We start from the raw sequence: 27,094 nt of genomic DNA on the forward strand, positions 1-27,094 counted from the left end.
AGAGAGGCTGAAGCAAAAGAATAGCTTGAGCCCAAGAGCAGAGGTTTTTGTGAGCTATATTGCCATGGTACTCTACAGAGGGTGACAAAATGAGACTCTGTCTCAATAAATTAATTATAGCTGTCATTAATTATTTAATTAAATTAAGTAATTTAATGTAGTAAATTGCACATGAACTTTATGTCCACTCTGTATTTCATTTCTTTGTTAAAAAAAAAAAACCTACCAGAATAGTTTTGAACAGTGCTTTCCCCCTCCCCATCCAGTAGCCCTGGATATGGGGCCAGCATCCTAGGTGAATTGTCACACACCTTTCTAAGTGTGGATCAGCTGCCAACATTTTATCCTTGGTACTTACAACGTCATGAAATATCTCTGAGAGTTCCTTTAATATGAAGTGCTTTTACTGTAAGAAAAGTCAGTTAGGAAATAGTGGTGGAATTGAGGAAGGAAATGACATCTTTTCTAAAGTTGAAGAAGTGAAGTGTCCCCCTTCCCCACCTTGCAAAAGCAAAGCCTGGAGCTCTTGAAGTATTTGGTAGGAGGAGGAGCCCCGTGCAGGGCCTGGCAACCAATAGGGAGATGCCAGCTGCCTCCCTGAACCTCTGCTTCTGCCTTCCTGAACCTCAGCTGCCTTCTAAGCCCTTACATTAAACTACAGCTGCTGCGGCAAGACTGCTCCCAGGGCTAAGGTGCTCCTTCTGCATCACTGTAGTTCTAGAGTGGACGAAAACACCTTTCCTTGGGTCCCTTTAACCTTCTCTCACCAGAATGCATTTCCTTAAAAAAGTGTGATCATGTAACTTTCATACTTATAAATGTTTGTGCCCTGGTGTGTAGAGAATTAAATCCAAACTCCTGAGCACAGCAGTATTAGGTCTTTCACAGTCAAGCCCCCAGCTTACTTTTTCTACCTTGTTTCCCTCAACTTCTTATAGCTCACTCACTTCCCTGCATTGAAATTTGCAAATGGACAAAGCCCCCTAAAATGCCCAAGCCCTTACCCATACTGTTCAAAGTGAAATACATCATCTCATTGCAACTGGAAAGCACCCACTTATACTTCAAAACCCAATTCATATGTCCTCAGTGAAGTCTTTTCAGACTGCTTCAAGCAGAGCTAGCTGCCATGTAGTCTTTGGTGATAGCTGTCATGTAGTAATAGCTAATTTATTTATTAATGTGCCCTTATTTCCCCTCCAGAGTAACTGGTAAATAGTACTTAGTTGAATAAACGAATGAATGAATTCGTATGAGTACATAACTATTATAAAAGTCATTTTGTCGCAAAGCAACAGAAAATAATGTAGAAATAATTCTTTCTCTGTGTCTTTTGGCACTGACTCTTAACCCCAGTCTTGACACATTGAATTCCAGAGACACTTGTACATTTATACACGTGGCGTTCTATTTGCTGTCATGCAGAGCATTTTAGTGAAGCTTAATTGAAATGTTCTTTCCCTGTACTTATCTCTTTTACCAAAGGCAGTTCCTTAATGCTGGCAAGCACGTCCTTGTGGAATACCCCATGACACTATCTTCAACAGCAGCTCAGGAGCTGTGGCACCTGGCTGAGCAGAAAGGTGAAGTACACTCTGTCTGGAACACAGACCTTCTTACTAAGATTTTCTGCCTTCCAGAGTTTCTGTGCTACTGTCTTTATGCCTTTAGGACTAAACCCCATCTCAGATGTATTACCATCCTCACCCGTCATTGTAGGCATACACAGGGAGGTTTGTGGAGGACAGAGAGATGGGGGCAGGAGGAGCAGGCATTTGCACACTTTTAGTCAAGATTATGAGCTTCTTTTACTCTAATGAAAAAATATGAATTAGCTTCCACCTGTGCTTGTGTCATTACATTATTTAGATGTTATACTTACATTTTGATATTATACTTCCATTGCTAGTGAAAAAATCTAAATGAAAGAAATTGTCTTACATGCATACTTTGTAGTTTTGTTGTTTCTCAAGTGCAACAACCATTTATAAAATATTTTATATATTCTAGGAACATGGAAACTGTACTGAGCACTTCGTATGTTACTTTGCTTACTTTTCTAGAAACCCTTAGAGATGGATATTTTTTCCTAGCTTACTTATAAAAAGCCATGGCTTGAAGAAATAAAATAATTTGTGTCTGGGCACAAAACTAATAAAATGAGTACTAAGTGGGAGGTAAAGATTTGAATCAACTGCTATTGGACTTTGAAGTTCTTATTTGTTCCCCTAAGCAACACTGAGGTTGTTTTTTTTTTTTTGAGACAGAGCCTCAAGCTGTCCCCTTGGGTAGAGCGCCGTGGCATAGCTCACAGCAACCTCCAACTCCTGGGCTCAAGCGAGTCTCCTACCTCCACCTCCCAAGTAGCTGGGACCACAGTCACCCACCACAACGCCTGGCTATTTTTTTTTCAGTTGCAGCCATTGTTGTTGTTTGGTGGGCCCAGGCTGGATTTGAACCCGCCACCTTAGGTGTATGTGGCTGGCACCTTAGCCACTTGAGCCACAGGCGCTGAGCCCACACTGAGGTTTTAATGTTTGTTTTGTTTTGTTCTCTCTTGCCTCAGCCTCCCAAGTAGCTGGGACTACAAGCTCCTGCCACACCACCCAGCTATTTTTTTATTGTAGTTGTCACTGTTTTTGGCAGGCATGGGCCAGGTTCAAACCTGCCAGCCCCGGTGTATGTGGCTGGCACCCTAGCCACTGAGCTAGAGGCGCTGAGCTGGTTTTAATGTTTTCACAGTAACTGGACAAGCCTCTCTATGTAGTCAGTAAGAATTAACTAGAATGTTTAGAGATTAGGAGAATTTGTTAAATGAAGTTTAAATCATAAACTTTAATGTTTCAACATTTGTTGTTGAAAATCTGTAATATATAGGCTCAGCGCCCATAGCTCAGTGGTTGGGGCACTAGCCACATACACCAAAGCAGGCAGGTTCAAACCCAGCCCAGGCCTGCTAAGCAACAATGACAAATGCAACAAAAAAAATCGCCGGGTGTTGTGGCAGGCACCTGTAGTCCCAGCTACTTGGGAGGCTTCGGCAAGAGAATTGCTTAAGCACAAGAGTTTGAGGTTGCTGTGAGCGGCGATGCCACAGCACTCTTACAAGGACAACAAAGTGAGACTCTGTCTCAAAAAAAAAAGAAAGTCTGTAATATGTAAACAAAGTGTGGTGACCAATTATAATGAAAATCACCAAAGAAAGCATCTTCTGCTCACCAGCAGTGTAGGCTGATTATACTTCATTGAAATTCCTGATTGTCTTTCTCTAACATGGGGCTGGGCTCCTGGAGGTCATGGTCCATCTTTCACCTCTTATTATCCCAGCAGCTAAACTCTGCCTGGAACTTAATAGCCACCAGATGGATAAATGAATTCAGAAGTGAATGAAAAAATCAGGGAGTTTGGGGGCCTGTAGCAGCCCGTATAGCTTATGGCTAGGAGTGAGAGTTACAAGAAACAACTGTAGAGCTCAATAATGGAACACTTTGGTGAAAGGGGCATGGAGAGGGATTTAGCTCTCTTAACAACCATGAGAGGTCGCGAGAGGAGAGCATTAGTGAATTGGCAGTCTCTACACCTGTGGTGTTAAGAGTCCCGAGATCAGCAGCACAGGACCTCTCTGCTGAAGATTACCAAGCTCTGCTACAGACTGCTAACAATCTATTCTAAGACTGCTTTACTCCATCAAAGACTCTCTCTCTCTCCATTTTGCTGAAGCAAATAGCCCTCAGGCACCTAAGAGCAATTGTTCCTGAGTGATATAACAGCATAGCATCCCATCTGGACATAGCTAGATAAGCAAGGGGCCGAGACCTGGCCAGTCCCAGGCCCTGACAAGTGATGACCACAAAGGGACCCTGACAGGAGCCATAACCTTTTATATTATTTCTCATGGTACAGATGTCCATGGAGAAAGTACAAGATACCAAAGTGTGCTTCCATACATCTTTTGCTAATTTCAAAGGGAAGAAATTGTACTTTTTTTTTTTTTTTTTTGAGACGGAGACTCAAGCTATCCCCCTGGGTAGAATGCCATGGCATCACAGCTCGTAGCAACCTCCAACTCCTGGGCTCAAGCGAGTCTCCTGCCTCAGCCTCCCAAGTAGCTGGGACTACAGGCGCCCGCCACAACGCCTGGCCATTTTTTTGGTTGCAGCCATCATTGTTGTTTGGTGGGCCTGGGCTGGGGATTCGAACCCACCACCTTAGGTGTATGTGGCTGGCGCCTTTGCCACTTGAGCCACAGGCGCCGAGCCAGAAATTGTACTTTTATAATGAGCTCTGCTATCAACATTCTAAGCAAATGATTGCCAATATGAGTTAGCCTGACATCAAAAGCAATCTGGTTTTCATGACAACACAGCATTACCCAGGAAATGTTCTTGCTAAATGTTTACCTTAATGTAACTAAGATTTAAACTGAACTTTGAATTCACAGGAAGTACAGAGATAGAAGAGCAAGTTAAATGACATCATAAAAATATGGAGCAAACTAGAATGTGGAACACTCAACAAGATAACAGACTAAGTTTCTTCAAAAAGATAATTCCCTAGTCTACATATATAGTAACTTTCTTCCCAAAAATACAGCACTGAAATGGTTGGGAGGAGAGTAACTTTACACTGAAGGAGCCAGACAAACCTTATTTCAGCAAGAAGATCAAGGTCAACATCAGTAATAATAAATCATGTTAACAGCATGTACTATTGATATAATGAAATGAGAGTGGCCCTTCTGCAGCCTTCCTCCCCAAAACACACAATCCCAGTCTAATCATGAGAAGTATATAAGACAAATCCTAGTTGAGATATTCTTCCAAACACCTCACCAATACTCAACAGAACTATCAAGATCATTAAAAACAAGGAAAATCTGAGAAAATTTCTAAGCCCAAGAACTTAAGGAGACACACAGTAAGTGTAATTTACAATCCAGATGGGATTCTAACACAGAAAAGGCACAGTAGATAAAAACTAAAGAAATCTTAATAAAGTATGGACTTTAGTTATCTTCTTAATAAATGAGACCAAAATGGGAAACCAAAATCAAGGACCAGTGCCATATTGGAACCTTGGTGTTAGTCCCTTAAGCAAGCAGAATCTGGGTAGGTATTTACATACCATGAATGGCTGAGAAAGAAAGAAGCCCTTAACAGTGAAAGTGGCCTTTATTCTTTAGGACGAATTCATTACTCATGTAGCTTTTACATGATAGTCACCATTTTTTTTTTTTTTTGCTTTGTTCTATTTATTTCTTTTTGAAAGACAAGGGAGGAGGTAAAAAAAATTGTTTTCCTTTAAAGAGCTTTTCTTAAAGAGTGGTGATTCATTTTCATTACACATCAATATGAACAGATATTGTTCTTTTGGTTTTCATGACAATTAAATTCAAGATAATATGTGTACTATACTTGCATGTTTTTCTGAAATCCAGTGTATTCATTTGTGCTCTTGTTCATGGAAGAACTGGTACTTTGGCTTCAAGAGCTAATTTTAAAAATCACAAATCCAACTTGTCTTTGATTTGGTTCTGGGCTAATTATTAATGAGCCAGTCATCCTATAAAACTGCAACTAATTAAGAGTCCACTGACTCTAAGAACTATACCACCAGTAACAGAAGGAGAGAAGAATTCCAAGTCTGCATGCCAAATTTGGAGCAAAATATCTGTAATCTTCTCACTCTTATATTATTTATAAATAGGGGAGAGGGAATAAGAATTATATGAATAGAATGCAAACTAATACGTTCCTTTTGGAAAGATGTCTGGAGAACACTTAGAGAACTAAAAATAGACCTGCCATTTGATCCTACAACTTCTCTACTAGGTATATATCCAGAAGACCAAAAATCACACTACAGCAAAGATACTTGTACCAGAATGTTTGTTACAGCCCAATTCATAATTGCTACATCATGAAAGAAGCCCAAGTGCCCATCAACCCACAAATGGATCAATAAATTGTGGTATATGTACACCATGGAATATTATGCAGCCCTAAAGAAAGACGGAGAATTTACCTCCTTCATGTTTACATGGATGGAGCTGGAAAATATTCTTCTTAGCAAAGTATCTCAAGAATGGAAGAAAAAATATCCAGTGTACTCAGCCCTACTATGAAAGTAATTTATAGCCTTCATATGAAAGCTATAACCCAATTATAGCCCAAGAATATGGGGAAAGGGGAGAGGGAGGGGAGGGGAAAGGCTGGATGGAGGGAGGGCAATTGGTGGGACCACGCCTATGGTTCATAGGGTGAACCCTATAAGGGTACATGTGAATCTTTCTAAATGTAGAATATAAATGTCTTAACACAATAAGAAAATGACATGAAGGCTATGTTACCGGTTTGATGAAAATATTCAGATTGTATATAGAACCAACACACTGTACCCCATGACTGCATTAATGTACACAGCTATGATTTAATTTTTTTTAAAAAAGAATTATATGAATAATGTTAAATAAAAATGCATACAGAATTGGGAAATATTTTTCATTAAATTTGCCACTTATTCTAGTTCGATAAAATGCTTGTAAAGAAAATAACCACTTAAGGAAGAAGACTAGTCACATTGTTGCTATTCAGAACTTTTTTTTAATTTACAACAAACAGAAATTTATTGACTCACAGTTCTGGGAGTTTAGAAGTCCAAGATTGAGAAGCTGGAATTTGGCGAAGGCCTTGTAAGTGAATCATTCCTTGGGAGAAGGGCAAAAAGATGGAAAGAAACAGCAAGAGACTAAAATTGCAGCCTCAAGTCCTTTAGTAACTGGCATTAATCCATTCATTAGGTTCCACCTCTCAACACTGATGCCCTGGAGATTAAGTTTCCAACATACGCTTTGGGAGTCACATTCAAACTTCAGTAGGGTAAAAAAAATTCAGTCTTTCGACATTAAATATAATGCTACATATATATTTTTCATAGTTGTTTTTTATCTGGTGGGGAAAGTTTTCTTTAATTTCTATTTTGCTGAGAGTTTTTCTGAGGAATAAATTTTGGATGTTGTCAAATGACTTCTGCATCTGTTGAAATCGTATGTGTATTAACTTGTTAGTAAGGTGAGTTACTGTTCTTTTTGAGTGTTAAATAAATTCTGTATTCTTAGGATAAGTCCAGCTTTCCTGTGATGTAATAGCTTTTTTTTTTTTTTGCCTCAAGAACCAGGTAACTTTATTGAAAACAATGGTAAAACAAACAGAAAAAAAATGAATGCTCTGAAAGGCCACCTCTGGACTGTTGGCCTACCCCAGGGAGGCACACTTGGCTGTGAGGAGTCCCAGTTCAGTCCTCCTTGTCACTGTCGCCCAGGACAACCTTGTCAAAGATGCAGTTGGCCAGCCTGGTGCCGGCAACTCCCAGGTCAGGAAGCCGCCCAGCTCCCTGATGGTTTTGACCTGGTCCTGCAGATAGTGCCTCTCTAGGAAGTTGCAGAGCTGCACATCGCCCTTGTCGGTGGCCAGCTGTAGCCAGCTGGTGCATGTTCAGGAGGTTCTGGATAGTTTTCTCCAGGTGTAAGGCATATTCCATGGCCTCCAGGCCGCTCTCCCAGTCTTCATGGTCGTCAGGCTTCCTGATTTCACCAAGGCAGAAGCGCCCCTGCGCTGATTCTGCAGCTTCATCAGCACCTTGACCTGCTCTCTCTCCTTGTGTGACTGGCGCAGGAAGTAGCCGGCGAAGTGGTTCAAAGCCACATCGTCCGGGTCAAAGTAGGCGGCCATAGAGAGGTACACGTAGGAGGGGGTAGAGCTTCAGGTTGATCAGGCGGTTGACGCTGGCTCGCAGTAGGAGCGGTAGTTCTGGAGCACCTGGGAGGGCGTGGTGGCCATGGCAGGTGGCATAGGCAGGGACAAGGTCCATGCTGCGGAATGGGAAATAGAGGCAGTGAATGTGGCACAAGAGGCCTACCGGCTAATGGCGCAGCTCTGTCAGGCAAACAATCCTGTTTAGAACTTCTTGAGAGCAAAAGAATCAATACCAGTCGTTCTGTTTTAAACTTAATTATTTGTCTAAAAACATGTTATTTTGGCTTGGCGCCTGTGGCTCAAGCGGCTAAGGCGCCAGCCACATACACCTAAGGTAGTGGGTTCGAATCCAGCCCGGGCCCGCCAAACAAAAATGATGACTGCAACCAAAAAATAGCCGGGCATTGTGGCCGGTGCCTGTGGCCTCAGCTACTTGGGAGGCTGAGGCAGAAGACTCGCTTGAGCCCAGGAGTTGGAGGTTGCTGTGAGCTGTGATGCCAAGGCACTCTACCCAGGGGGGACAGCTTGAGGCTCTGTCTCAAAAAAATAAAATAAAATAAAAATAAAAACATGTTATTTTATAAGTTGAACATCTATGTTATGCTTTGAAAATTCAAAGCAAATAAGTAAAATCATATAGAAATCCAGAAACTTCATCAGTATGTCTAGACAGATGTTTGCTTGTAGTTTTTAGTATCTAAAACCTTCTTTCCACACATGGAACAGATACCCTCTTTGTAGGGACAGCCCTGGCAATAATGAGAACCTGGTTGGTGTACAGAACTTTTACAAATTCTGCAAGTGGAGAACTTATTCTTTCTATATGGATCAAATCTTGCTTTTTTCGAAATCAAGTCTTTATTTTCATTCAGCTTTCTTGCACCACTTTCTGTGGTATTCCTAGCTCCATCCTTCCATGTACCTGGAGTGGCAACAGTACCAAGTCCTTTTCACATTTTTTGCACACCATTCTTCCGCTGTTGCTCCCCTACCTGCAGAAGCTGATAGTCACCATTTGTGTAAGATATATGCTTAGTGTTAGGGATACAAAAAGATAGTCTTTTTCCTTGAGGAACTTACATGGATGGCCAAACATTCACATCTAGTAGTTTTAACTTCCAAAGAAAGTGAACTAAAAAGGCAACTGTAGTGTTTATTTACATGTAGCTCAGAAAGTAATAATCATGTTCAATTTGGTATACCTAAATAATGTCATTTTGGATGGGAAAGTAATAAATAATTAGAGAGCAAGGACAAGAAGATGGCAGAATAAGAAGCCCCATGCTGCCAGCCACAGTGGCTGGCACCTGTATTGCCAACACTTGGGGGGACGGAGGCAGGTGGATCGCCTGAGCTCACAGGTTCGAGACTAGCCTGAACCAGAGTCAGACCTCGTTTCTAAAAAATAGCTGGGTGTTGTGGTGGGCACCTGTAGTCCCAGCTACTCAGGAGGCTGAGGCAAGAGAATTGCTTAAGTCCAGGAATTTGAGGTTGCTATGAGCTATGACACCATGGCACTCTTTAAGGATGACAAAGTGAGATTCTGTCTCAAAAAAAAAGAGGAAGAAGAAGAAGAAACCTCAGTCTTCTTTCCTCTAAGGAGACACTGACTTAATAATATATTAACCAAATTGCCTTGATGAGAACTCTAGGAACCAGTTAAGATGTTGTAGCACCCCAGGTTGAACGCAAAACCAAAAAAAAGCAACATTAAAGTGAGCAAGAAAGTTTGTTGCATATCCTGCCATATCCCCAGCAAAATGCAGAGTGACTGGGAGAAAACAACTTCTGACTTCTTCAGGTGGCAAAGAGAAAAGTACAACAGCATCTAACATTCTGGCTTTTCAAGGAACTGCCTGAGGGACTGGTCTCTGTCTTGCCTGACTCAGGGTACTAAATGGAATACACTTTGGGGTTCAGGTTGGAGCCTCTGAAAACAAAGTTGAGTGTAGCAGCTTGTTATAGCACCAGAAAGTACAAAACTGCGAACAGATGGGAACAGAAGTAAGAGATGATAGGCCCTTGAGAAATGGGGAGAAATTTCTTTAACTGGGAAGTTATACTCAGCAGGCCAGAAAAGGTTTGAAAGACCTCCAGAATTGGCCTGGCACAGTGGATCATGCCTGTAATCCTAACACTCTGGGAGGCCGAGGTGGGTGGATTGTCTGACCCCACAAGTTCAAGACCAGCCTGAGCAAAAAGTGAGACCTCCGTCTCTACTAAAAATGGAAAAACTGAAGCAAGAGGATCACTTGAGCCCAAGAGTTGGATTGGAGGTTGCTGTGAGCTATGAAAGACCTCCAGAATCGGCTGATTGGTGAAGGTCTTCCACTGTATTAATCTAGGTCACAAAGTCTAGGAGAGAAAGCTGTTTTTTCAAATGTCCAAATCTCAACTAGTGATCACAAGGTACACAAAGAAGTAGAGAAATGTGGCTCAATGAAAGGGACAAAATCTCCAGAAATGAGCCTTACCAAAAGAAGTGGAGATCTGTAGATTATCAAAGAATTAAAAATAACTGTCTAAAAGATACTCAGTCAGCTAAAAGAACACAGATAACTAAGCAAAAGGCAAATGATATGTGAACAAAATAATATCAGCAGAGACGTAAGCTAGTAAGAATAACCAAACAGATTCAAGAGCTGAAAGAACAATAACTGAATTGAAAAATTGAGTAGAGGAGTTCAGCAGCAGACTTGATTAGCAAACTTAAAGACAGGTGATTCAAAATTGAGTTAGAACCAAAAGAAAAATGAAGGAAAGTGAAGACAGCCTAAGGTACTTATAGGACACTACCAAAAAGATTAGTGTGTGCATTTGAGAGTCCCAGGAGGAGAGAGAACAGATTATATAGCCTTTTAAAGAAGTAATGGCTGAAAACTTCCCAAATTTGAGGAAGGAAATAGACATGTAAATTCAAGAAGTTCAACGGACTCCAACTAGGGTACATCTAAGGAGAGCCACACCAAGACCTATTATACTCACACTGTCAAAAGTCAAAGACAGAATCTTGAAAGCAGCAAGATGGCCTCATTAGAGGCAGGGTGCAGTGAGTCACATCTGAAATCCTAGCTCTCTGGGAGGCCAAAGTGGGTGGATTGCTTCAGCTTAGGAGTTCAAGACCAGCCTGAGCAAGAGGGAAATCCTGTCTATAGAAAAACTAGCAAGGTGTAGGGGCACATGTCTGTGGTTTCAGCTACTCCAGAGGCTAAGGCAAGAGAATTGCTCAAGCCCAAGAGTTTGAGGTTGCTATGAGCTACATTAATACCACAGCACTCTACCCAAGGTGACAAACTGAGATTCTGTCTCAAAAGAAAAAAAGAAAAGTATCTCACTATATAAAAGAGAGCCTCCTATAAGATTATCAGTGGATCAAATCAGGACAAGGTAGACCAAAAAAAAGATCATTTTTTTCAAAAGATTAGCAGTGGATTTCTCAGCTGAAGCCATACAGACCACAAGGAAGTGGAATGATATATTCAAAGTTCTCAAAGAAAACACTAACCAAAAATATTATATCCAGCAAAGTGGTCTTAAAAAATGGAGGAGAAGAGCTGGGCAAGGTGGCTCACGTGTGCAATCCCAGAACTCTGGGAGGCCTAGGGAAGGGGATTGCTTGAGCTCAGGAGTTCAAGGCCAGCCTGAGCAAGAGTGAGATCCCGTCTCTAAAAGGTAGCCAGGCGTCGGATATCCCCATGTAAAAGACAAATTGGACCCGATCTCTCTCCACTCAAAAATTGATTCAAGATGGATAAAGGACTTAAATTTAAGGCATGAAATGATAAAAATCCTCAAAGAAAGAATAGGAAAAACACTGGAAGATATTGGCCTGGGGAAAGACTTTACGAGGAAGACTGCCGTGGCAATAGCAACACCACCAATAATAAACAAATGGGATTTAATGAAACTGAAAAGTTTCTGTACACCCTAGGAGACAACAACCAAAGCAAATAACAACCTACTCAATGGGAAAGGATATTTGCATATTTTGAATCAGACAAAAGTCAAATAACCAGAATCTATGCAGAACTTCAATTAATTTACAAGGAAAAAACCAACAATCCCATACATCAATGAGGAAGAGACATGAATAGAATCTTCTCTAAAGCTGATAGATGAATGGCTACTAAGCATATGAAAAAATAGTCATCATCCTTAATTATTAGAAAAATGCAAATTAAAACCACCCTGAGATATCTAAACCCAGCGAGAATGGCCTACATCACAAAATCTCAAAACTGCAGATACAGGCTTGGATGTGGAGAGAAAGGAATGCTTTTGCACTGCTGGTGGGACTACAAACTAATACAGCCTTTTTGGAAAGAAGCATGGAGAAACCTCAAAGAACTCAACCCAGACCTCGTATTTGATCCTGCAATCCCATTACTGGGCATCTATCCAGAAGGAAAAAAAAAACCCTTTTATTATAAAGACACTTGTACTAAGTTGTTTATTGCAGCCCAATTTACAATCACTAAAATGTGGAAACAGCCTAAATGTCCTTCAACCCAGCAATGGATTGGTAAGCTGTGGTATATGTATACCGTGGAATATTATTCAGCCATCAAAAATAATGGAGATTTTACAGCATTTGTCCTAACCTGGATGGAGGTGGAACACATTATTCTTAGTGAAGCATCACAGGAGTGGAGAAGTAAGAATCCTAGGTATTCAACTTTGATATGAAGATAATTAATGACACGGTGGGGCATGGGGGAAGGGGAGACCAGACAGAGAAGGAGGGAGAGGGTGTGGGCAAGGAAAAAAAAATAAAGAAATTAGTGACTAATTCTCATATAAATTGTATTTAACTTTGACCAAAGTACATTACTTAAACATTAATTTTTAATTAAACATGTTAATATGTTGTTTATGATATTGCATCCTCATTTATAAGTGAAATACATTTGTAATTTCCCCTTTATAATAATATATTTTCTCCAATTTTAATATCAGGTGTATCCAGATTAAGAAGAATGATTTTGAAGTATTTCTTTTTCTATTGTCTATAAGATTTGGCATGATCTGTTTTTTTGAAATTATCTTTCACTTTTATTTATAAATATTAGTTGTCTTTTTTTGAGACTTTGGAAAAAACAAAATAAGATGAAGAAGTTAACTGATCAAAGTATTCTATAATAGACATACTTCTATCTGACAATGTGAATGTTTCTTTGCATTATTACTATTATTATTGCTTAATATTTTGTTGCAGCAATCATATGATTTCTTTTCTGAATATATATATATATATTTGAGACAGAGCCTCAAGCTGTCCCCCTGGGTAGAGTCCCATGGCATCACAGCTCACAACAACCTCCAACTCCTAGGGTCAAGCGAGTCTCCTGCCTCAGCCTCCCAAGTAGCTGGGACTACAGGCACCCACCATAACGCCCGGCTATTTTTTGGTTGCAGCCATCATTGTTGTTTGGCGGGCCCGGGCTGGATTCGAACCCACTACCTTAGGTGTATGTGGCTGGCGCCTTAGCCACTTTAGCCACAGCCGCCGAGCCTTCTGAATGTATTTATCTTTATTCGTTGTTATTCATTCTTTATGATTCGTTCTTTTTGTTCTCAGTCCTTATTAAAACATTGTTATTGTCATTAAATTTAGCCTTTTTAATTCTGTGAAGGCAAAAGTGGAAACCTAATATACACATGTATAAGTAAGAAAAATAAATTTAAAAAAAAGAAAAAAATAGCCAGGCATTGTGGTGGGCGCCTGTAGTCCCAGCTACTTAGGAGACTGAGGCAAGAGAATCACTTGAGCCCAAGACTTTGAGGTTGCTGTGAGCTATGACATCACAGCACTTTATCCAAGGTCACAGTGAAATTCTGTCTCAAAAAACAAAAACAAAAAATGATCATTAATGAAGCTGGCTACACTAAACAATGGATTTTCAATATAGACAATATAGCTTTCTGTTGGAAAAAGATGCCATCTAGGACTTTCACAGCTAGAGAGAAGTCACATCCTGACTTCAAAGCTTCAAAGGACAGGCTGACGCTCTTGTTAGGGGCTAATGCAGCTGCTAACTTTAAGTTGAAGCCAGTGCTCATTGACCATTCTGCAAATCCTAGGGTCCTTAGGAATTATGCTAGTTCTGCTCTGCTTATACCCTAGAAATGGAAGTACTAACCCTGGGTAACAGGCACATCTGTTTATAACTAGGTTCACTGGATATTTTAAGTCCACTGTTGAGACCTACTGCTTAGGAAAAGTTTCCTTTCAAAATATTACTACTGGCTCGGCGCCTATAGCTCAGCCGGCTAAGGTGCCAGCCACGTACATCTAAGGTGGCAGGTTCGAATCCCCAGCCCGGACCCGCCAAACAACAATGAAGGCTGCAACCAAAAAATAGCCGGGCATTGTGGCGGGCGCCTGTGGTCCCAGCTACTTGGGAGGCGGAGGCAGGAGACACGCTTGAGCCCAGGAGTTGGAGGTTGCTGTGAGCTGTAATGCCATGGCACTCTACCCAGGGGGACAGCTTGAGGCTCTGTCTCAAAAAAAACAAAAAAAACAAAAATATTACTACTTATGGACAATGCACCTCGTCACCCATGAGCTCCAATGAAGATATACAAGGAAATGAATGTTGTTTTCATGCCTGTTAACATAATATCCAGTCTGCAGCCCATGAATCCAGGGGTAATTTCAACTTTCAAATCTTATTATTTAAGAAATAATACTCTATAAGACTGCAACTGCCATAAAAAGTAATTTCTCTGATTGATCTGGACAAAATTGATTGAAAACCTAGAGAGGATTCATCATTCTAGATGCCATTGAGAACATTTGTGATTCAAGGGAGGAGACCAAAATACCAACCTTAACAGGAGTTTGGAAGAAGTTGATTCCAACCTTCACAAATAACTATGAGAGGATCAAGACTTGAGTGGAAGAAAGTTACTACAGATGTGGTGGAAATAATAAGGGAACTAGAATTAAAAATGGAATCTAAAGATATAAATGAATTGCTGCAATCTCATGATCAAACTTGAAAGAATAAGGAGTTGCTTCTGATGCATGATCAGAAAAAGCAGTTTCATGAGGTGGAATCTACTGGTGAAGATGCTGTGAACATTGTTTAAATGACAACAGAGAATATAGAATAGTCCATAAACTTAGTGACCTAAGCAGTGGCAGGGTGTAAGAGGATTGGATTTCAAAAGCTCTATTTTTTTTTTTTTTTTTTTTGAGATAGAGTCTTACTCTGTGCCCTGGATTGAGTGCTTTGGTGTCATAGCTCACAGCAACCCCAGACTCTTGAGCTTAAGCAAGCCTCTTGTCTCAGCCACTTAAGTAGCTGGGACTACAGGTGCCCACCACAAAACCTGGCTGGGGTTTTTTGTTTGTTTGTTTGTTTGTTTTCTATTTTTAGTAGAGATGGGATCTCCCTCTTGCTCAGGCCGGTTTTAGACTCCTGAGCTCAAGCAATCCACCTACCTCAGCCTCCCAGAATGCTAGGATTACAGATGTGAGCCACTGTGTCTTAACTTTTGAGAGAAGGTCTATTGTGTGTAAAATGCTATCAAATAGCATCATGTGCTTCAGAAAATTCTTTAGTAAAAGGGAGTCACTCAGTGCAACAGACTTCATTGTTGTCCATTTTATGGAATTGCCACAGCCACTCCAGTCTGTACCAACTACCACCCTGATCAGTCAGTAGCCATCAACACAGAGGTAGTGTCCTTCACCAGCAAAACAATTATGTGACTTGCTGGAAGCTCAGATGATCATTAGCAATTTTAGCAATGAAGTATATTTTAGTTAAGGTGTGTACTGTGAGTTTGTTATACGTAATTCTTTTTTGTTTTTTTTAAACAGAGTCTTACTATGTCGCCCTCAGTAGAGTGCCATGGAGTCACATCTCACAGCAACCTCAAACTCTTGGGCTTAAGCAATTCTCTTGCCTCAGCCTCCCAAGTAGCTGGGCCTACAGACACCCAACCCAATGCCCAGCTATTTTTTGTTGTTGTTGTTATTGTTGTTGTCATTCTTGTTTAGCAGGCCCCAGCCAGTTCAAACCCGCCAGCCCCAATGTATGTGGCTTGTGCCCTAACCACTGAGTTGGGTTCTGAGCCTATTGTACATACATGATTGTACTGCACACATAACAGACAACAGAATAGTGTAAACATAACTTATGCATGTGCTTGGAAACCAAAGTTGGGTTCTGAGCCTATTGTACATACATGATTGTACTGCACACATAACAGACAACAGAATAGTGTAAACATAACTTATACATGTGCTTGGAAACCAAAAACCTTGGGTATCTTGCTTTTTTGATTATGGTCTAGGATCATATCCATACTATTTTTGAAGTATATGTGTAACCACATACAACCATCAAAATCTGGGAATTAACATTGATTTAGGACTACAGTCTAATCCTTAAAACCCTTTCAAATTTCACCAGTTGTCACAATAGCACTCTTTTAATCTCAGTATGTTCCCCAGGATAGAGTGCTATGATATCATAATAGCTCACAGCAAACTCAAACTCTTAGGCTCAAGCAATCATCCCTAGTAGCTGGGACTATAGGCAAGTGCCAATATGCCTGGCTAATTTTTCTGTTTTTTGTAGAGATGAGGTCTCCCTCTTGCTCAGGCTGGTCTTGAACTCCTGAGCTCAAGTGATCCTCCTGCCTGCCTTCCAGAGTGCTAGGATTACAGGTTCACACCACTAAGCCCAGCCCCTAGAATCCAAAATTTTAGTTATGAATATTAAGGTCTTTTTCCTTCCTCCAAACTAGATTTTTTAAAAAATCATTAGGTTCTTTCAATTTTTTGAATAAGGAATAATTTTAGCTTCCCTCCTTCAGTTCTTACAATTGCTTTTCTACTCTGTGTTTCTTAGATTTTTATGCCACTCTACCCCCTTCCTATCTAGAACAGAAGCTGTCACTCTGCTGCTCTCAGACACTGTCCTGATCACATCTTGCCTTTGGAGACAGGAGGATACCACCTGCTTTCTTAGATGTTTTTTTCTTTTACAAGCTTAGAGGTGATACTACCCTCAGCTAGGGTATGAGGTGTGGTGGGGTCATCCTGGCCATGTGCCCAGGGTGGTCTGAGTCCCTTGTGTCCTACTGGCAGAAAACAGACACAGACTCCAGGATGTACAACTAGACACACTGATTATTTTAATTTCATTTTTTATTCCATTTTGTCATGACAGGAAAAGTCTTGCATGAGGAACACGTTGAACTCTTGATGGAGGAATTTGCATTCCTGAAAAAAGAAGTGGTAGGAAAAGACCTACTGAAAGGGTCACTTCTCTTCACAGGTCAGTTTCAGACAAGATCACAGGTGAGGTCGGAAGGCCAGCCAGGTTCTTTCCTCTCTGTCTAGGATAGGAACTTAAGTTTGTTCTTGTGAAAGAGTCTGACTCAAGGCGAATTTAATTTTCTCAGACTCCCATGAACAATAAAGATAACTATTTTTATTCTTTCTCAAATGAAATTTCTCTGATGGGCTTTGGGTAACAGTGTGTTAGAAATCTCAAGCATAGGCTTGGCACTTATAGCTCAGAGGCTAGGGTGCCAGCCACATACGATGGAGCTGACAGGTTCAAATCCAACCCGGGCCTGCCAAACAGCAATCACAACTACAACCAAAAAATAGCTGGGCATTGTGGCCAGCACCTGTAGTCCCAGCTACTTGGGAGCCTGAGGCAAGAGAATTGCTTAAGCCCAAGAGTTTAAGGTTGCTATGAGCTATGATGTGACAGAACTCTACTGAGGGCGACATAGTGAGACTCTGTCTCAAAAAAAAAAAAATCTCAAACATATTTATGCTTCAGTCCCAATTTTGTAAATAGGTGGAAATTTTTTTCTGCTGGAAGGGACCAGGAGATGCTCAGAGAGAAGAACATTTTTATACCTCAAAATAGAATATGCATAACTCCTTTGCTCCTCTAGCAAATTACGAGGACATTGGCTGGAACCACAGGATTTGATCCACTGTGTATGTGGCTATTTACTTAATGGTGGTCATTCTTAGAGCAACCCCTTTAGCAACAGGAAATTGAATTAAGGCATGGTGGAGCCTTCTGCTCTGGCAGTCACCTTTGTTTTTTGTTTTTGTTTTTTTCTTTTTTTTTTTTCCAGATAAAGTCTTACTCTTGTTTCCCAAGCTAGCATGCCATGGCATCATCATAGTTCACAGCAACCTCAACCTACTGGGTTCAAGTGATCCTCTTGCCTCAGCCTCCCAAGTAGCTGGGACTACAGGCACCCACCATGACTTCTAGCTAGTTTTTCTATTTTTAGTAGAATCAGGGTCTTACTCTTGCTCAGGCTGGTCTTAAACTCCTAAGTTCAAGCAATCTGCCCACCTCAGCCTTCCAGAGTGCTAGGATTATAGGTGTGAGCTGCCATACCTGGTCTCTTGCGGTCACCTGTGAATAACCACTTTATCTGGCTCTTCCCTGGGATATCAGACCCACCTTTCCTGAGGGCTTTCATTACGGAAAGGAAACCCTGATGTGACCTGGCATTGCTGAGTGCTGAAACCACTCATTTCTTCATGAGTTGTCAGAGAACACAGTAGAGCCTCATTTCAAAATCTGCCTTATCCTTGAAAATGATAATGAAAGTCATGGCAACAAATAATAACTTTTTTTTTTGAGACAAAGTCTCAAGCTGTCGCCCTCCATAGAGCACTGTGGCATCACAGCTCACAGCAACCTCCAACTCCTGGGCTCAAGCAATTCTCTTGCCTCAGCCTCCCAAGTAGCTGGGACTACAGGTGCCTGCCACAATGTCTGGCTATTTTTTGGTTGGTTGCAGCTGTCATTGTTGTTTGGCCGGGCTGGATTCGAACCCACCAGCTCAGGTGTATGTGGCTGGCGCCTTAGCCGCTTGAGCCACAGGCGCCAAGCCAATAACTATTAATTTGTATAAGAAACTGTGCTGTGTATGTGACATGCACTTCTCATTAAGATTAAGAGATTAAGATTAAGTATCATTAAAACTACCAGAGCAGAAGTCTCCACCATGCCTTAAGATGAGAAGTGCATGGCATATGAATATCACAGTCCTATAAAGAGGGTATTTATTACCACCATTATACAGGTGAGGAACCAAAGCTCAGAGAGGTGAATAGCTTTACAAAGTTCATCCACCAGTCGTGTGATACAACCTGAGACTGGAGCTGAGGTCTCTAACTACATGGCTCAAACTTTTGGTGGCTGCTTAGTACTCCGTCCAAAGAGCCAGAGTAAACAGTAACCAGCCCAAAGGGGCTCTTCTTTCTTTTGTTAAATTTGATACTTAGGTCCTAATGCTTTCAAACCGTGTTGTCTATGAAATTCCTAATTTTTGTTTGCTTTTATATTTTATCTTTTAAGAACATGGTCAGGGTCAGTTATTCACTGTTTTATGTAAATATCAAAGTCATAAGGAATGTTTGGTTTATGATGTAACAGACATGAAGTCTTTCAAATTTAGGTTATGTTTAGGTGGCACCTGTGGCTCAAGGAGTAGGGTGCTGACCCCATATACCAGCGATGCTGGGTTCAAACCCGGCCCCAGCCAAAAAAAACTGCAAAAAAAAAAAAAAAAATTAGGTTATGTTTGAGAATTGGCCTGTACCTCAATCAAACAGATTCCTAAAAACAACAACAACAAAAAAAAAAAAAACCAGATTTCTCACATAGATACTCTTTTGAATGTACCTTTTCATACCTGACATTAGGAAGACTAAGAAAACATTTGATACTATCAGTTTCCTTTTTTGTTTTTACTGTCAATTTTCTTGATATTGAAATAGCTTACCAGTATTACAGTTTTCTTTGCTACTCCTTACACACATGATATTTATAAGAATTCAGGCTGGAGGGGCTAAAACCCCTTGATTCTTCTACTTTTGCCAGATAACTTTAAATCACTAATCGAAGAGGATATATTTGAGGGAGGGGTGTCTACATATATCCACATAAATGTATATATTAGAAGCTTGAAACTTTGTTATTATCCTGTTCGACAGGATCAATTGCTATTTCCAGTAAAATGTTTTATTTTACTAACAAAACTGAATTTAATAAACAAGAAAAGAGAGCTTTTATGAAAAAAGTTTAAATGTAGCCATCTGAGTTTTTATCAGTATTAGTAATCATCTTGCACGCACACCTGCCTCCTCCCATAAGGCACAGACTTCTTACCTAGTCACTCAGCTGCATCTTTTCATTCCCTGTTTCCTCTCCCTGCCCCGTCCTGCTCTCTGCCTGGCACTCCCGCTTCCCAGTCCCCACAGCATTTGTGCTTCCCCACAGCTGGCCCATTGGAAGAAGAGCGGTTTGGCTTCCCCGCGTTCAGTGGCATCTCTCGCCTGACCTGGCTGGTCTCCCTCTTTGGGGAACTTTCTCTTGTGTCTGCTGCTTTGGAACAGCGAAAGGAAGATCAGTATATGAAGATGACTGTGTGCCTGGAGACAGAGAACAAACGGTAAGTGGTAAGAAGCCATGAAGAAAAGGAAACTTAAGGACATTCTCATATGTTCTCAAGGGTGAATCATTCTCAAGCGTGAGTCACTCCCAACTCCAGCAGACAACCACGGCCCTGAGATTTCACTTACACTGCCTCATTTCATCCTCTCAACAGCCCTGGAAGGATACATAATCCCATTTGCCCGTAAGTAAATGGAGGCCTACAGAATGTTTTTCATTTTTGAGACAGGGTCCTTCTGTTACCCAAGCTAGAGTGCTGTGGCATCAGCTTATCTCACAGCAACCTCAAACTCCTAGGTTCAAGCTGCCTCAGCCTCCTTAGTAGCTGGAACTATAGGCACCCGCCAACATACCTGGCTGATTTTTCTATTTTTAGTAGACACAGAGGTCTCACTCTCGCTCAAGTGGGTCTTAAACTCCTGAGCTTAAGGGATCCTCCCAGAGTGCTAGGATTATGGGCATGAGCCACCAGACCTGGCCAAGGCTTACAGAATTGAGGTTGCCTAAGTCACACACAAATAATTAATATCAGATTTAGTAGTAGATACTGAGTTACCTCTGTGACCTGAATTTCTACCAGTGTTATATTGTGAAAATTTCAGACATAATGATAAAGTGGAAGGAATTTTGTAGTAAACACTTGTACACCTGCCACCTTGATTCTGCTGTTAACATGTACTGTACTTACCACCTGGGCAGATAGGCATCCTCAGTACAAACAGAACTTAAGCTTCTATTTTTCAGTTTTATCATCATATCATAACTATTACCCTGTTCCAAAATATTCTAACTCTTTATTTCTTATCAAGTCTTTTTTTTTTTTTTTTGAGACAGAGCCTGAAGCTGTCACCCTGGGTAGAGTGCTGTGGCATCACAGCTCACAGCAACCTCCAACTCCTGGGCTTAAGCAGTTCTCTTGCCTCAGCCTTCCAAGTAGCTGGGACCACAGGCACCCACCACAACACCCAGCTATTTTTTTGTTGCAGTTGTCATTGTTGTTTGGCAGGCTCAGGCTGGATTTGAACCTGCCAGCTCTGATGTATGTGGCTGGAACCTTAGCTGCTTGAGCAACAGGTGCCAAGCCATATATCAAGTCTTTTTTAACAAAAGCACATTCAAGGCTGAGTGCGGTGGCTCACACCTGTAATCTTAGCATTTTAAGAAGCCAAGGCAGGAGGATCACTTGAGGGACTGGGGCTAGGAATTCCAGATTAGCCTGAGCGATTTTGTGAGACTGTCTCTACAAAAAAAAAAAAAAATTAGCCAGGCTTGGTGACACATGCCTTTTTTCCTAGCTACTCCAGAGACTGAGGCACGAGGATACCTTGAGCCCAAGAGTTTGAGGTTGCAATGAGATATGATTGTGCCATGGCACTCCAACCTGGATGATAGAGCTAGACCCTGCCTAAAAATAAGAAAAAATATTTAGAGAACAGAAAAAGAGTTATGTTCGTAATTTTCCTTGAAAAGCATTTGAGCTGGGTAAAATATTCAAAGCACTAAAGGTTGTGGAATGTTTCTTTCTTTTTTTTTTTTAAGAGTCTGACTCTCTTGTCCAAGCTGTCCTGAGGCGACCAGCTTAGTTCATAGCAACCTCAAAGGACAAGTGGATCACCTGAGCTCAGGAGCTCAAGACCAGCCAGAGCAAGAGAGAGACCCTATCTCTACTAAAAATAGAAAAACAAGCTCTTTGAGCTCAAGAGTTTGAGGTTGTTATGAACTATGATGACATCATGGAACTCAACCCCAAGTTGACAGAGTGAGACTCTTTCTCAAAAAAGAAAAAAAAATCCAAAGATCATCCCTTGAATGATGTACAAGTACCAGTATTAGCTAATGTTTATGGAGTACATACTGTATGTCAGTTATGGCCTAAACCTTTTACAAAGGTTTTCTCATTTAATCTTGATATCAACTCTCTGAAGTAGATATCATTGTTATCCCTTAGGAAACAGAGAGGTTAAGAAACTTGCCCAAAGACACAGAGCTAATACATGGCTATGCGGGATTCCCACTGAGGCAGCCTATCTCCAGACCCCATGCCGAACAACTTCTTGCTGCAGTGCTCAGGAAGGGCAAGGAAAAGCCTGTCAGAGAAACACACCAGGTCTGTACCTGATCACAATCTTCACACTTCAGTGAGACCAGGAGCATTAGCCCCAAAGCCAGGAAACTGTGGTGCAACTTTCCCAAATCATGTTCTTTCCACGTTAGCAGCAGTTTTCAAACTTTGTAAAAATAGGCATTAGGACCCCTTTGCAACCCAAATCTTTTTTCTTTTCTTTTTTTTAGAGACAGAGTCTCCCTTTGTCACCCTCAGTAGAGTGCTATAGCGTCACAGCTCATACCAACCTCCAGCTCTTGGGCTTAGGCAATTCTCTTGCCTCAGCCACCCAAGTAGCTAGGACTACAGGCATTTGCCACAATGCCTGGCTAGTTGTTGTTGTTGTTGTTGTTGTTGCAGTTTATCCGGGGCCAGGTTTGAACCCGCCACCCTCGGTATATGGTGCTGGCACCCTACTCACTGAGCCACAGGCGCCACCCTGCAACCTAAATCTTATATGGATTTCCAGTATATCAAAGAGGTGTTGGCTCGGCGCCTATAGCTCAACCGGCTAAGGCGCCAGCCACGTACACCTAAGGTGGCGGGTTTGAATCCCCAGCCCGGACCCGCCAAACAACAATGACGGCTGCAACCAAAAAATAGCCGGGCGTTGTGGCGGGCGCCTGTGGTCCCAGCTACTTGGGAGGCAGAGGCAGGAGACTCGCTTGAGCCCAGGAGTTGAAGGTTGCTGTGAGCTGTAATGCCACGGCACTCTACCCAGGGGGACAGCTTGAGGCTCTTCTCAAAAAAAAAAAAAAAAAAAGAGGTGCAAACTTTAACTCTCCTGTTGAAGCCGGTTGGGAGGAGTGGTGTCAGCATGCTTCCCTCCACCTCTTCTTCAGAGCTTGTTAGAAAGTCTCCCCCTCCATTATGCTTGCAGACAACTACTGACAGTAGGGACATGGATGTGATTGGGCAACTTCTGCAGAAGACGAGAAGATGGTGGCACTTTGCAGTAGTCCCCAGTGTAGTGAATGCAAACATTTGCCCAGGGAGATTTTCACAGAAGGTTGCAGAGGAGCTGTCTGTGAACTAGGACCTGTGTTTTGGGTTGGAATGTCTGGAATCAGGTGCATCCAAGCCCAGAACCTGGGTGGACCAGACCCTGTCCTTACCACTATTTCATTCAGCTGGCAAGAAGATGCCAACAACTGATGTCACTTAAATCCATAGTTAGGAAATAGTATAACTTCCACGTTTTAGCACACAGAGTCACGAAATGAGGAGGCTAATATATTTCTCCTGATGATGCAGTTCCCCCTTCATGCATTTCAGATCATTTCCTCTAGAGCACTCACCCACATGTAGTGTCAGGCTTGGTATGGGTTAGCCCAGGGGAGGAGTCCTTTACACAGGTTAGAGGCAGGCCTGAGCTTCCTATAGCATAGCACCCCAAACACAATCTTAAGTGGGCACCCTTTTCCTACAATCCCATACATAAATCTTTCTTTCTTTCTTTCTTTCTTTCTTTCTTTTTTTTTTTTTTTTTTTGAGACAGTCTCAAGCTGTCACCTTGAGTAGAGTGCTATGGCATAATAGCTCACAGCAACCTCCAACTCTTGGGCTCAGGCAGTCCTCTTTCCTCATTTTTAGTAGAGAGGGGGGGTCTCACTTTTGCTCAGGCTGGTCTGGAACTCTCAAGCTCAAGCAATCCTCCCACCTCAGCCTCCCAGAGTGCTAGGATTACAGGCGTGAGCCACCATGCCTGGCCTCCCATACCTAAATCTTAAGCCTTATTGTGGAGCACCACTCTGGAAGCAGGTAACAAAAGAGGATGAAGGTGGTTTCCCTCACCTCCTTAGCATCATGAGCTAACCTGCACCCCCCCACCCCCTAGCTGCCGCAGCTAAAGGGGAGGAGAAAACCCTCACTTAGCACAGCAGCTGACAACACTGCCTTTGCTTGACCCAGCTCATCCCTGTGAGGAAAGAAAAGAGAGAGGGAAGGAAAGAGAAGCAGCCAGAGGTCAACACTAAGTCATCTTACTCCTGGGACTTTGTTCTAAGGAAGGAAAAGTGTGCATGTGAAGATACTGAATGCAGGCAGGCAAGATGCCCATACTAATTAGAGTCTCAAGCTGTTGCCCTTGGTAGAGTACCATGGCGTCACAGCTCAACTCTTGGGCTTAAGTGATTTTCTGGCATCAGCCTCCCAAATAGCTGGGACTACAGGCACCCCACTACAATGCCCAGCTATTTTTTGGTTATAGTTGTCATTATTGTTTGGCAGGCCAGGGTTGGATTTCAACCTGCCCACTCTGGTGTATGTGACTGGTGCCCTAGCCTATGAGCTACAGGCACTGAGCCGTAATTTCAAAATTTGAAAGAGCTTAAAAGTCTGACAGCAATAAAATATTAAGTAAATTGTATAATCAATTGTACATTATATTCAGACAGAAATAATCATGATAGCAGGATTTTTTTTTTCATTTAAATAATCCTGGCTCCAGCAGTGCCTATGGCTCAGTGGGTAGGGTGCTGGCCCTATATACCAAGGGTGGCGGGTTCAAACTCAGCCCCAGCCAAACTGCAACAAAAAATTCAAGAGAATTGCTTAAGCCCAGGAGTTGGATGTCGCTGTGAGCTGTGACGCTACAGCACTCTACTGAGACTCTGTCTCTAAAAAATAATAACAATATAATATTGTTAGACTCTGTCTAACCATAATATAGTGATAATTGTGAGACTCTGGAGGCAGAGACAGGAGGATTGCTTGAGGCCAGGAGTTCAAGACGAGCCTGAGCAAGAGTAAGACCCCATCTCTACAAAACAATAGAAAAAGTGCCCAGGGATCATGGTGCACACCTATAGTCCCACCTACTGGGGAGGCCGAGGCAGCAGGATCACTTGAGCCCAGGAGTTTGAAGTTGCTGTGAGCTATGATGATGCTATTGCATTTTACTGTGGGCAAAAGAATGGGACTCTATCTCCAAAAAAACAAATACACCTTAAATTAATGTTGTGTAATTTTTAGAATGTTTAAAAGAACAGGTTTTATTTTTTTTCTGTCATAATATTCAGTGAAGCTTTTTACTTTAGGTCAAAATGTACTTAGAAGATTTCTGTTTTCTGTAAGCAGATATCACAGCTCTTATCTGTTATAAAGAGAGAAACTGCCCAGAGAAAGGACTTTGAAGAAATGGTGTCTAGGCTGGGTATGGAGGCTCACGCCTATAATCCCAGCACTTTGGGAGGCCACGCACGGTGGGTGGATTGCCTAAGCTCATGGGTTTGAGACCAGCCTGAGCAAAAAGCATGACCCCATCTCTACTAAAATTAGAAAAACTAAGGCAAGATCACTTGAGCCCAAGAGTTGGAGGTTGCTGTGAGCTATAATGCCCAGGGCAACAGTTTGAGACTCTTGTCAAAAAAAAAGAAAGAAAGAAGGAAGGAAGGGAAGGGAAGAGAAAGGAAGGGAGAAAGAAAGAAAAGAAAGAAGGAAAAAGAAAAAAATAAATGGTGTCTATACTATCTGTATTTAAGATTTTTGAGCGCTGACATGAGCCCGGGTGAGGAGGGTCGAGTTTGAACTGAAAACATAGATGGTTAACTGGTAGTGGGTATTTTCTGACATGTGTTCAGGTTCATAGATTTCTTTTGAGAGTCTGATGAAAGAACTCTTGAAATTCTTCCTCATAAAAATGTGCATACACGTGGAAAAACAGTTTACACTCTGTTACAGGTGGTTCTCAGACTGCCATATTCTGTATCTGGATCCTCTAGACCAGTGTTTTTCAACCTTTTTTATCTCACAGCACACTTGAACCTATAGTTAAACTTCCATGGCACACTTAAATTATGTTGATAAAAAAAAAAAGAGTAAAGAAAATAATATGCTTAACTGTGTTTTGAACTCCTTTTGAAATTAATTTAATTAATGATCTTTTAAAATTTTCTCAGCACACCCAAGATCTGTCACTGCATACCAGGGTGCTGTGGTGTACCAGTTGAAAATCACTGTTCTGGCAGAATCTATGTGACACAGGGTGAAAACTCCAGAATAACTAATTGGTTTTCACACAAAGTCATTGAATGAATTCTCCTGCCTGATGGGGGACCAGGGTGCCACCTGAGCCACCCCTTTGAGTGACAGTGGCAGGGAGGACCAGCCAGCACCCATTTGTGCTCCTGTGTAATCTCTGACATGATTCTTTCATCTTTGCAGTCCGCTGACATGGATTGAAGAGAAAGGTCCCCAGCTAAAACGAAACAGATATTTAAGTTTCCATTTCAAATCTGGGGCCCTGGAGAATGTGCCAAATGTTGGAGTCAATAAGAACATTTTCTTGAAAGATCAAAATATATTTGTGCAGAAACTCTTGGGCCAGTTCTCTGAGAAGGAAGCGGCTGCTGAAAAGAAACGAATCCTGCACTGCTTGGCGCTTGCAGAAGAAATCCAGAAATCTTGCTGTGGCGAGAAGTGAGAGAGGGAGGCAGCACCACACTCCACGGCAGACCAGAGTTCGGCTTTTACCAAGAGTTGCACTCTATCTCTGTTCTTACAATTAAACATGTTGGGGAAGCAGGATGAGTTTATTGTTACAAGCTGTGTTGGGGGTACTTGGGGTTGGAGTCACACTGGGTTCCGGGAAAGCGCAGACCTTGGCTGACTTCATTTACTGCCCCACAGCCCCACAACGTGGGCATTCCCAGGCCTGTCTTCCTTGTGGTTTCACGTCACCTGGATGGTAAATAGCAGGAGCCACCTGTGCTCTGAACCCCTACAAAATACTGCCTTCAATTTTAGTTTCTCTCACAAACTTTCACTGGGTACCTATGCTA

General features: G+C 41.8%; 1 protein-coding gene and 1 pseudogene across 4 annotated transcripts in view; one reads left to right on the plus strand and one right to left on the minus strand.

Moving 5' to 3' along the window:
- The window catches only part of BLVRA (biliverdin reductase A), a 56,374-nt gene extending 29,537 nt beyond the window's left edge, over positions 1 to 26,837 (plus strand). For all 4 annotated transcript variants that reach the window (XM_023517737.1, XM_012809989.2, XM_023517738.1 and 1 more), the window contains exons 5-8: positions 1,486 to 1,583; positions 16,940 to 17,047; positions 20,036 to 20,207; positions 26,478 to 26,837. In XM_023517737.1, coding sequence (XP_023373505.1) covers positions 1,486 to 1,583; positions 16,940 to 17,047; positions 20,036 to 20,207; positions 26,478 to 26,736 — 637 coding nt within the window. In that variant the 3' untranslated portion in view covers positions 26,737 to 26,837. The remainder of the gene's footprint in view (positions 1 to 1,485; positions 1,584 to 16,939; positions 17,048 to 20,035; positions 20,208 to 26,477) is intronic.
- LOC100950954 lies at positions 8,420 to 8,776 on the minus strand (annotated as a pseudogene).
- Positions 26,838 to 27,094: the final 257 nt, after the last annotated feature.

This window comes from Otolemur garnettii, unplaced genomic scaffold (assembly GCF_000181295.1).
Source record: "Otolemur garnettii isolate 467f Iridium unplaced genomic scaffold, OtoGar3 scaffold00119, whole genome shotgun sequence".
Lineage (NCBI taxonomy): Eukaryota > Metazoa > Chordata > Mammalia > Primates > Galagidae > Otolemur > Otolemur garnettii.